The sequence below is a fragment of the Rhincodon typus genome, chromosome 29 (genome assembly GCF_021869965.1).
Source record: "Rhincodon typus isolate 14 chromosome 29, sRhiTyp1.1, whole genome shotgun sequence".
Classification (NCBI taxonomy): Eukaryota; Metazoa; Chordata; class Chondrichthyes; order Orectolobiformes; family Rhincodontidae; genus Rhincodon; species Rhincodon typus.
The window spans coordinates 12,372,087-12,383,326 of record NC_063360.1 but is presented as its reverse complement, the minus strand read 5'-3'; the positions used below and the strand labels follow the sequence as shown (position 1 = coordinate 12,383,326).

At 41.2% G+C, this 11,240-nt stretch overlaps 1 protein-coding gene across 1 annotated transcript in view; it reads right to left on the bottom strand.

Moving 5' to 3' along the window:
- The window catches only part of LOC109924099 (tight junction protein ZO-3-like), a 75,710-nt gene that overhangs the window by 55,431 nt on the left and 9,039 nt on the right, over positions 1-11,240 (bottom strand). The window contains exons 2-5 of the mRNA XM_048614262.1: positions 8,746-8,802; positions 6,511-6,635; positions 3,115-3,217; positions 264-771 (exon numbers count right to left, since the gene is read on the bottom strand). Coding sequence (XP_048470219.1) covers positions 264-771; positions 3,115-3,217; positions 6,511-6,635; positions 8,746-8,802 — 793 coding nt within the window. The remainder of the gene's footprint in view (positions 1-263; positions 772-3,114; positions 3,218-6,510; positions 6,636-8,745; positions 8,803-11,240) is intronic.

Here is an 11,240-nt window from a genome sequence, read left to right as displayed (position 1 = left end):
ACTAATGGTGATTCAGAGAGAACAGTACTAATGGTGATTCAGAGAGAGTGGTAACTAGTGGTGATTCAGAGAGAGCAGTAGTAATGGTGATTCAGGGAGAGGAATACTATTGGTGATTCAGAGACAGCAGTAGTAATAATGATTCACAGAGAACTGTACTAATGGTGATTCAGAGAGAGCAGCAGTAACAATGATTCAGTGTGTGCAATGCTAAATATGTTACCCAAATTAAAATTCTGGTTTTCCATTGAGAGAAATCTCACCTTCATTAGCATTACTTTTAAAAAGGCAACTCTTGATGGGTTTCCTAGCCCGAACGTAATGCATATCATCATCATCAAACTCATCATGGTAACTTCCACTTGGGTTGTGTTCTCGTCTAACCCTCCTAGCACTGTGATCCCGGTGGTTGTGTTGATAGTTATAACTCCTTGAGGGGTTGGGGCTTCGGTCATAGCTCCTTGAGGGGTTGGGGCTTCGGTCATAGCTCCTTGAGGGGCTGGGACTTCGATCATAGCTCCTTGAGGGGCTGGGACTTCGGTCATAGCTGTAGTTTCTGCTGGAATCCTGGTCATAGTCATTATTGTGATGGGAGTCACCGTGGTACAGATTTTGGTTCTGAATCCTTCTCAATCTCCTGTCAGCTGGATCATAGTCCTCATCTTCATCAGAGGCATCGTCATGTGCATAGTCTGGTCGACTGGAATAATAGCTGGCAGCTGGTGCTGCATTAGTCACAGGAATCTGTATTTTACGGGGCCTCTTCACCGTCTTAAAAAAAAGAGCACAGCCATTAGGTAGCATGAAATCACTCAGTATTGCAGTCAAACAAGTATCTGCATATCAAAACCAGGACTGCCCAAAAAGAACACATTAACCCAACCCAGTTAGTTTAAATTAGGACATTAGGAGTCAGAATGGAGGCCAGCCAAAAACCTATCAACCAAAATGTAATATATTTGTCGAATATGTTATTGGGAAGGTGCTGAAGTGACCAGTCTGAATAGGATGAATGCATAAAAGTGTTTCTAGAGAAAGATATGAGATATATCCCACAACCCGACATTTCTAGTGTGGATCAGCACTTGTAGCAAGTGTGGGTTGGAGAAATTGGTGTTACAATGTTGTAGCCCCATCTGTAGCTCATGCTTCAATTGGGGAATATGTACACCAAGGGATTAATAGAATTACTCAGTGGTAAGAAGGGCAGTAGGTAAGGTTAATCTCTAAAAAGAGTTGGCTCTGCTGGGACTGAAGCCTTTTCCTGATTCTATAAAATATTTTAACTTCTCCTTCTTAAATTAAGCCCAAGAAAGCCTTCCACATTTAAATATTCAATTTTTGTTGACACTATTCCCTTCTGTAAAGATATTCTTTCATCACCATTCATACAATCTGACCTCATTCCATTAAAGTCACAGAAAGATTTGGCTTTCCTTTTTATTGTTAAATGCTAAAAAAAATTAGTGGAAACTTGGCAGGAGCTGGCTGTGCCCTTGCTCTTTCCTGTACTTTACATTGCATTCATCTTGTGATTTTTTTTCCCTTCCTCCTGCCTCTGATTGTTAAATGTCACTATTATTAAAATGATTCTAATCAGAAAATCTAGAGTTTAGTGCTGTCAAGCTGACTGACCGTGGTAGAGCTCACAAGATAAGTTCATATGCACATGTATTTTTCAGTTAATGACTGGATAATGATTCTAACTGTTTGTTCCCTCTCTCACTCGGAACACTGATTAAGTAAATGAGACTCACAACCATTTCATTATTCCCATTTCTATAATATATACAAACACAGTCTTATTTAAGTATCAGACTCAACTCAGTGACAGCTCAATGCTTCATAGGTTCTTCCAAACTTGAGCACAAAATCTCAACTAGCACTTCATTGCAGTACTGCTACATTTTCAGAGGTACCTTCTTTGGATGTGTTAAATTGAGAACCTTCAAGCTGACATAAGAATTCCCACAATATTATTCAAAGAAGAGTTAATTAGGCCACTTTTGGAATTTTACTTTCAATTCTGGTCTCTTTGCTATAGGAAAGATGTTGTGAAACTTGAAAAGGGTTCAGAAAATATTTACAAGGATGTAGCCAGGACTGGAGGGTTTAAGCTATAGGGAGAGGCTGAATAGGCTGGGGCTATTTTCTCTGGAGCATCGGAGACTGAGGGATGACCTTATAGAGGTTTATAAAGTCATGAGGGGCAAGGATAGGGTGAATAGCCATGATCTTTTCCTCAGGATAGGTGAGTCCAAAACTAGAGGGCATGAGTTTACGGTGAGAGGGGAAAGATTTAAAAGGGACCTGAGCGGCAACGGTTTCATGCAGAGGGTGGTGCGTGTATGCAATAAGGTGCCAGAGGAGGTGGTTACAATTACAACATTTAAAAGGCATCTGGATGGATACATGAATTGCAAGGGTTTAGAGGGATATGGGCCAAATGCTGGCAAATGGGACTGGATTGATTTGGGATATCTGGTTGGCATGGACTAGTTAGACCACAGGGTCTTTTTTTGTGCTGTACATCTCTATGACTCTATTTATCCCTCAGACAAGCACTAAACAGTTTAATTGATCTCCCTGTAACCAAACTGCCTGCTGCTTTTCCTTATATTACAAAAATGATTTTCAGTTAAAAAGAACTTCATTGACTGATAAATGTTTTACTTTATGTTAGGTCATCACAAATTAATTGTATTTCTTCAGTTTAATCTTTTTACAATACGTTCTTACACTGCAGTTAGAACTGACAAGCCAGGGTTTTTTATCCATGCCTGTTTAACCTGAGGCTATTAAGGGCAAAAAGTGCTGGAATGACATTACAAACAGTCCATGCTAGTTTAGAAGGAGCATTCCAAAGGAACAAATTAAACTGGTTGTATTCAGCTGATGGGGAGGCAACTTGCAGATGTTTTTTCTTCTGCTGCTGGTCCAAAAATGAGCAACAGCATTTAATTCAATTCACAAGCTGTCTGGCGGAATTTAAACGCTTAATTTTTGGGTTGCCACTCCCATACTGGTGTGACTCAGAGCAAAGAGATAATAATAGATATTTCAGACTAAAAGGATTCTTTGCCTAAGGTCGACACAGAATCCTTTGATACTCACTATGTTCACAGATTTGCCAGAACGCTTTAGATTCTGAATGGCGAAAGAAGAGGTCACATTGTCCATGGAAACACCATTCACCATAACAATCCTGTCCTTTATCCTGAAGAGAAAGAAGCATTTAAATTAAAGTTGGAAATACACCCTTTCACAAGGATAGCTTTATGTTATTTTCTGTTAGCACCGCTCCTGTCTGAAAGTTTGGAAGGGGTGCTCCAGCAAGTTGATACGCGAATCCAATTTACTGAGGCTTAAATATTTGAAACAACAGACATCCTCTCTCTAAACAGGCTCCAAGGGCCAAAATCCAGCATCCTGCCCCCAAACATGGCACTGACCATTTTAAAAGGGGGTTTAAAGGTAGAGGGGGGTGGTTTCACATTGCAATTCTGTGCTTCAGGAAGGCAGCTGCCCATGTGAAACAGCAGTTGCCTCCAATAATTGGTTTTCATTGCCATGAGTGGGAAACATGACAAGTGCACCTTAGAGCTGGTAGGAGTATTGTGGTTTACCCCCCTGCAGGTGGGCATATCACCATCCAGCATTCATGATGGTTGCTAATCTGTGGATGGCTTGTCACTTCTTTGGGGGCACACTTGATAAAAACAATCAGTTAAGCCTGCTTGAGCAGCTGGACATCATGCAGAGATTACTAGCTGGGAGCCACCACCCCTTAGCACTTTCTACCCTCTCTCATTCTTCTACTGAGAAAACCCCAACCTCCACATCATTTACCTCTGTTCTGTGTTCTCTGTTGCTATTGAACGCAAGAGCTACCAGGGTCCTGATTGACAGGCAGGCCTTGCACCTACAGGGTCTTAATTCCAGGGGAAGGCCTGGATGGGGCTAGTGATCCTGCCTGATTGGCACATGTTTTGGTGGGGCTTTCCTGAACAGGATGGCACATGTCTCTCTGCAGCTCTCCAACCAGGACAGAAGATCCACAACACGTCAAGTAGATTCCTTAAAGATGTATTTAATCTCACCATGAATCTTAAGGCCTGCCCATTGTGGATACTGAGTGAGTTGGCATGGGAGGTATAAGGGCAAAAGTAGTGAGCGGGTCATAGGTTGGCATGAATTGGTACTGTGAGCATAGAGACAATAAAGGGTCACAGAAGAGGCATGGGCTGGTATGGAGGGCCATTGGGAGGCAGTGTGGAGGGCATGAGGTACCTTGAGTTACTATGGATGGAGCATAGAGAAAAGGAGGGGCAATAAGTGGATCTGAGGCATGTTTTTTACTTCATCCCTTTTCCTAAATCATCAACAAAGCATTGGTACAAAGAGGCAAGCCTTACGCACAACCTGCCTCCACCCCTGGTAGCCTCTGTGCTGTTTCCAGGGTCACCTGCCATGACTCCCTGAAAATCTACCCCTTCCTTTGAATGAAAATTCAAAGTTCAAATCCAATCCTGAGTTGGATTTGCAGTATTGGAAATTGTCCCAAATCTGCACTTGCAACTCCAGAGAGAAATTTCAGGCAGGATTGTTGTCAGGATATTCAAATGTAGCCAGGTTTCCATCCAACCCTAATCTCATTGTCAATCACTGGGGTTGAAATAGGACATGGACAGGACCTCCGAAGACTTGAATCACAATTGCTGTCAATTATACAGTGCAACGGGTAATTGAAATTGGGACAAGTGGGTATTGGCCAGAGTGTGTAAGATGTGACTGATAGGATATTGCCTGATTTCAGTCCATTCACATTTGGATCCCAGCTTCTACATGAAACCTGGAAGGAGCAGATACCCATATGTTTTATCTGCTCTTAATAGTGACAGAGCTGAGGTAAATTCTGCTCCACAGCTTTTGCTCTTACTGAGATCAGATAGACAGAAAATAAGTCTGGTATCATCTGAGGTTTGGTGTCCTATTTCATTACTGAATAAGGTCACTGAGCTAATGATGTTATTCAACATTATTCTATGTGCGGTTTTGAGTTTGATGTTCCTTGTTACAGTGTTTCAGTTCACCTACATCAACACTCTCCAATTCTTCTATGAGTGAAATCTGTTTCAGATTTGCCTCTTGAGTTGGTTGATTTCAACTGGGATGGACACAAGGTGTCTTGTGACTGGCCTTTGGGCTAGCACAGAAAATATTCACCATGTTTCCTGCTTGTGATCACTAGTCAGTTACCCCTGTTGGAACATGCTTATGCATGGATCTTAAATCAGGCAGCCTTCACATGGTGAATGGTAGAAAGACATCCTATTGCCATAGCAGAGGCATTTGTGTGGAGTTGGGCATTGTAATTTGTCAGGGCAGTACAGAGGGGTCTTCACTCTGTAGCAAACCCCTGACATGGATGACAGGGATGTGTGTGATGGGACAGCATTGAGGATTTAGTTTGCATCCTACCAGTGTGCATCTGACTTGGCTTTATGTGAGCAAACAGCGTTGGGAGAACAGTAGGAAAAGTGATTTGATTTTTCACCACTGACATGATACTTCAATCAGCACAAAAATGATCAAGCTACCATTGTAGTTCTTAATGACTATGCAAGGAAATGAGACAGATGATTTGTACCATGTTGACCTTACATCAAAGTCAGTTTTACACTGAAAGTAAGAATTTAAAATGGCCGAATTTTGACAGAGTATTTTGGAGTCAGCGAGTGTGATTAGGTTGTAATTCTCAGAGTTCTCTGGAATTTGAGTTCACTATCTCAACCACGTGGTGGAACAATTATTCTTAGCCACCAGCCTTTCTCTTAACAGCTTATCAAGAGACCTAAGACTAGATTGCCTGGCTGTCCTCTTGATTCAAGGCGGTCAATGCATCAGCACAGCAGACCAACAAAGGGAAGAAAGAGCTTTTTCAAGATTTATTTTTTCCAAGAGTCTGGCTATTATTATAATCGTCAATATTCCCTGAGATGAAGTTTGAATCATATCTCCTCCTCTTCATTTCTTTCAGCCACTGTTGTAATGTTCTGTCGTTATAATCTAGGATGCACTTGGGACCTGGTGATTGTTCCATATACAAGTGTAGTTCCAATGAATTGCAAGCAAATGAAGGATTGTGATGATCTGGGGTATAATGTTACAAGCTACTAATAAAATATAATAAGCCATTTTTTATGTTGCATTACTCCAGAATTAAATCACCATTTTTGCCGACTGGAAGAGACCGTAACTGTTATATTTGAAGCACTGAAGTTGGTGTGACAATGCAATGGATGTTTTTCAATCAAACATTTTGGAATATCTAATTGAAACATCAGAAAATAAATAATTCTAAGAGCAATTGCTATAATATACTAACTCCTATTTGGGGGCCCTCTAGTGTGCAAATAAAGATAGACAGGTACACATATTTCAAGACTTGTGTTATATATCTTTGCCTCTTTGAATTATGGATAAAATAAGTCTGATCTTTTTACACACATAATCTTCCCTTCAGCTGGTCCAGATCGAACAACATCTGAAACAAGAATGGCAGTTTCCCCAGTGGTACTGTTGGGTTTGTCTGTTCCTCCAGATATTGCAATACCAAATCCGATCTTCGAATCCTGCAACAAAATTATAAAAGACAAAGAATTACTACAGGCACCAAGATGAAATGATTGCCAAATGGGTGCATCAGGAGATTCTTTTATGATTTTGGGTCTAAGGTATAATAGAAAGAGCTTATTATACTCCACAAATGATCATAGGCATCTCTCTCCATTAGACTATTGGCCTTATAGCTTGAAAGGCAGCACACTGCGAGTATGAGGTAAGGTGAGGAACAGGTCTCCAGGAACTATCCAAGCCAGTACAAGGACTGACCCCATGCCCATTGATGCCATTCTGCATCACATCGTAAGATATGTAAACTAACTGACACCCTCCCCCCCCAATCTGTGCTTAATTGTTTAATTCTTACCATAGTAAAAGTTGACTGAAATTGACTGACCAGGAACACAAATGGTGATTATGCATTATGAGCTAATTTTACACTATGCCAATGGGAACTAAAATCATGCAGAATGCATAACAGGTTGTAGTACACTAACGTTGGTTTTGAGTTACTGCTAAAGGAAAAGTTTACCCTGATTTCTCATACCTAGAGCTAGCAGGGAGCCTCCGGTCAGATGGAAAAAGATGGAAGTTGGAGAACTGCCTGCCTGTTCGAGCAGCTTGGAGATCGAAGAGGGGTGAGAAATCCTAGCTATTGTATGAAAAGTTTGGCATGATGGGGATAGGGTTATTAGCAATCTGGGCATTGAGAAATAGAGGGCATTTATTTTAGGGCTTTAATGTTGCTGCTGGATCTGCATAAATCATTGACAAACTTCTTAAACTAAGTCTGGCAACAATCATGTACAATCTATATTTTAAAACTTTTTTTGAGCGATCTGCAGCAGTCCTTTAAGTTCACTGGCTATGTTGCTCACAGCCAGGGAATGATGTTCAGAGCATGCAGGACCTATGTTCTACCCACTGGTATTTCAACACAGCAGTGTGGGCCTATTGGCAGGACCCAGACTTGTATGGATTAATCAGGCTTCTTCCTGTTCCTGTTAGTTGCCTGAGCTCATAAACTCAAGGTTCTCATCAAAATGTCAAGGGTTGGGAGAGCTCGTTAAGGCCTGTGCTTCGATTTTGCATTGAAATTCTGGTTCATTTATTCCATTATCAGGTTCAATTCTTTATGGTTCATGAGTCAGTTCCTGGATAAAATAATCTGGTTTGGCAGTGTAAATACAGGGAACAGGTTCACAGTCTTCTGGAATTTGAATTAAAACAACAACCAGGGTAAAAGTAGCTTAAGATACTTTTGTTTACTGACACTGCATCCTTTCCCTTTTCTAAGAGGAGTTGTTTTATTCTTTGAACTCAATCTGTTACAATGAATCAACAGAGAGAAGCAACAATCCTTCACTGATTTATCCCATTGTGAACCAGGAAGTATTAAGGAATTAAATAATTTAGGAAGGATCCATGGTAAATGGATCATATTTGGACACTGGAGAGAGATTCAGTGGATGAGGTGAAATTCATATCAGGGTAGATTGCGAAGTGATGTGTGGAATAGGTAGGATGGATCAGCTGACCAGTTCCAACATCATAGGTTCTGAAGTAAAACTGGGGATCAATGAGATGGGCACGGCGGGTTAACCCAACAATATTACAATTACACAATTCTCCCTTGAGGCTTTTCCATGGCTGGTTGATGCTCTGTAACTACAAATTTAAAAATAGATAAACTTTTTTTATTAAGGGCTTCCATCTTACTGATGAAGCATCAGGCTAATCCACATCCAACTACGGTCTCTTAAAACACTGCTCAAATTTTGACAGCTGTGACAAATTTCACCACTATAGCTAAGACAATTTAAAACATTCTTAAATAATCAACAAAATTCTGACAGAAACAACCCACAATATTCTAAAAAGAAAGCAATTTGCCTTATCTCCCAGTGTTAACAGACTTTTAAAAATTCCAGAATCTTGATCTGCATTTCTGCATTCTTCCTTGGGCCACACCCTACCAACGTTCTGAATTTTGTTACTAATCAGTTTATTAGTTTCTTGAGGTATATTATTTACATCCAGACAGATGAAAAATGGCACATTGTTCTCTGCCATTTTTACTTTTACTGAAAGTAATGCAGAGAGAAAAAAACATAAATTTACCCGATTTATCAACACTGTGTGCTGCTCCCATATCAGAGTTTCTTCCATTTCTACAAACTGCAAAGAATAAATCAGATTATTATAAAATTACATTTTCAGTAAAAACAACTACTGTTTAAAGCTTTATTACACCCCTTTCTGTTAATAATGTTAACCTTCCTCAGATACACTTTTCAAGGTATTGACTCTTCTGTAGCTGCAATTACCGAGTCATTGACCTTATTTGGCTCTTGTTCTCAGGCACTGATTTATCTTGGAGCTCTGTCCCCATGGGCAGTAAGTAATATGATACAGTTCCCTGCCTGTTGAATTTTGTTGGGCAACAGTTCACTAGGCACTGTCTTTTGATAGTGTAGCTTATGATGGGATCAAGTTGCCTCTCTTTGTGTTGCTCAGATGTCCATTCTTAAATTTTCAGTCTATCCTGGGGGTTGGAGTGAAGAATGTTGGTAGTTGGTTCAACTTTGAAAAATATTATAGCTAACATTCGAATAAGTGCACTTGCCAATAGATATCAGTAGATAATAATTAGCAATGTGCATTTTGACATATCCTTGCCCTGATTCAGAGATACCTCAGTTGTCATTCCAGTTGTGCAAATCAACTTGACAGCAGACAATGGATAGATGCTGGGGTGGTCATTTGTCTGGTCCTATATCAGACCCTCACTGGTCTTTCCCTTTTCCTATACCAGATGTCTTTACGTCTAGTATTTTTATTTTGGGTCACTGACAGCCACACTTGTGAATACTTAGCTTCACACTCGTTATTGGCCACATATATTGATGGGTTCACCTCACCCGCTGTCTCGGTCCTGGTGCTGACCCTAGCCCTGTGCCTGACTTGTTAATGGGCTCATGAACACAGACACTATCCACAGTGATGAACTATTGGGAGTTTGTAATAAACTGGTAGAGTCCCCAACAAGAATATCTGGGGTCAAGTCGGATTTGCCCTGGAGGTCTATCATAACTTGATCTAACAGGTTTGTTAAGAATATTATTTGTTCCCTGTGCTAATGAACTGTGTGTTTCTTCAACAAAGAAAGCCAGGCGGTAACTCAGCACTGCAAGGATGGCCAGTATGAAAAAGTAACCTGAGACAATCAGACTTGGGCCGATGGGTGCAAACCATTTCTCAACCAAGAGAATCTAACCTGGGACAGCACATTACATCAATCCACTCCCTGCATAGCTAAACCAATCTGAACTGCGCGACCATGCAGCAGCCCTGTAAGAATGTACAGCCCTCTCAAGCCTGAAGCCTCCTCAGAACACCCACCTCAAACAATGAAAATCAAAATACTCAAAAAACCGATCCACATCTCAACACTGCAATCTTCCAAATCTTTAAAGGGAGCATTCGTTTTTGATTAGTTGGTGGTTGAATTCATATTTGAAAATTTAATTTTGAACCCAGTCTGGTATTGGTCATGTGACCAGCCTGTTTCCAGCCCTTTTTCAAAACTGGGAGAGACTGCTGAGCTGGTCTGGTGTGTCTGCTATTCTTCAGCTCCATCTGTAGCCATTCTAATGGAAATTGAATTCTAATGGAAATGGTCATTTAATGTAGGTAAAAGGACTCTTACCCACCAGCTGGAGAACCAGTCAGAGCTCCACAATGTCTAGTTTTGGGAATTAGGCAATTAAATCAAACACTTAACTGGGCAGTGGTGGTCATTCTGTAGATCAATGACCTTGGGTGGAAATCCCACTTCCCAGGAGCTGCTGGCCAAGTAGAGAGCAGCAGCAGTGCCCTATTCAACACTGTCACTGAGGAGGTGGCTCAGGGTTGAGGCGGGAGGGAATTTGACAGCTCAATTAAATGTGCCCACCTCCCTACTCCCTTCAGAGGGTGCATTAAGTATTGCCCTGGGTTCTGCTGGCGTTGCTCATTTGAAATTTGAACCCTGGTAGCTCATTGGATAGCACTGCTGTCTCAAAGCACGAGGGACCCGGGTTTGATTCTACCCTTGAGAGACTGTCTGTGCGGAGTTTGCATATTCTTTCCAAGTCTGCACGGGTTTCCTTCGGGTGCTCTGGTTTCCTTCCAAAGATGTGCAGGTTAGGTGAATTGGCCATGCTACATTGCCCATTGTGTCCAGGGATTTGCAGGCTAGATGAATTACCCATGGGAAAGGCAAGGTTACTGGGATAGGGTAGCGTAGGGAATTAGGTCTGGGTGGGATGCTCTTCGGAGGGTCAGTTTGCTCTAAAGGGTCTGCTTCCACACTGATCCTACAAAATTCTATGAAACTGAACCTCAGTGGCTGAACTCTTTTGGTACAGTAAATGATCTGCATTTCTCAGTTATTGGTTGAACATTTTTCATATAATTTTCTTCAGAATCTAGTTTGTGGATTCAAATTCCACATTTAGACTTGAACAAATAATGCAGGCAGAGAATTGTAGGAACTGCAGATGCTGGAGAATCTGAGATAACAAGGTATAGAGCTGGATGAACACGCAGGCCAGGCAGCATCAGAGGAGCAGGAA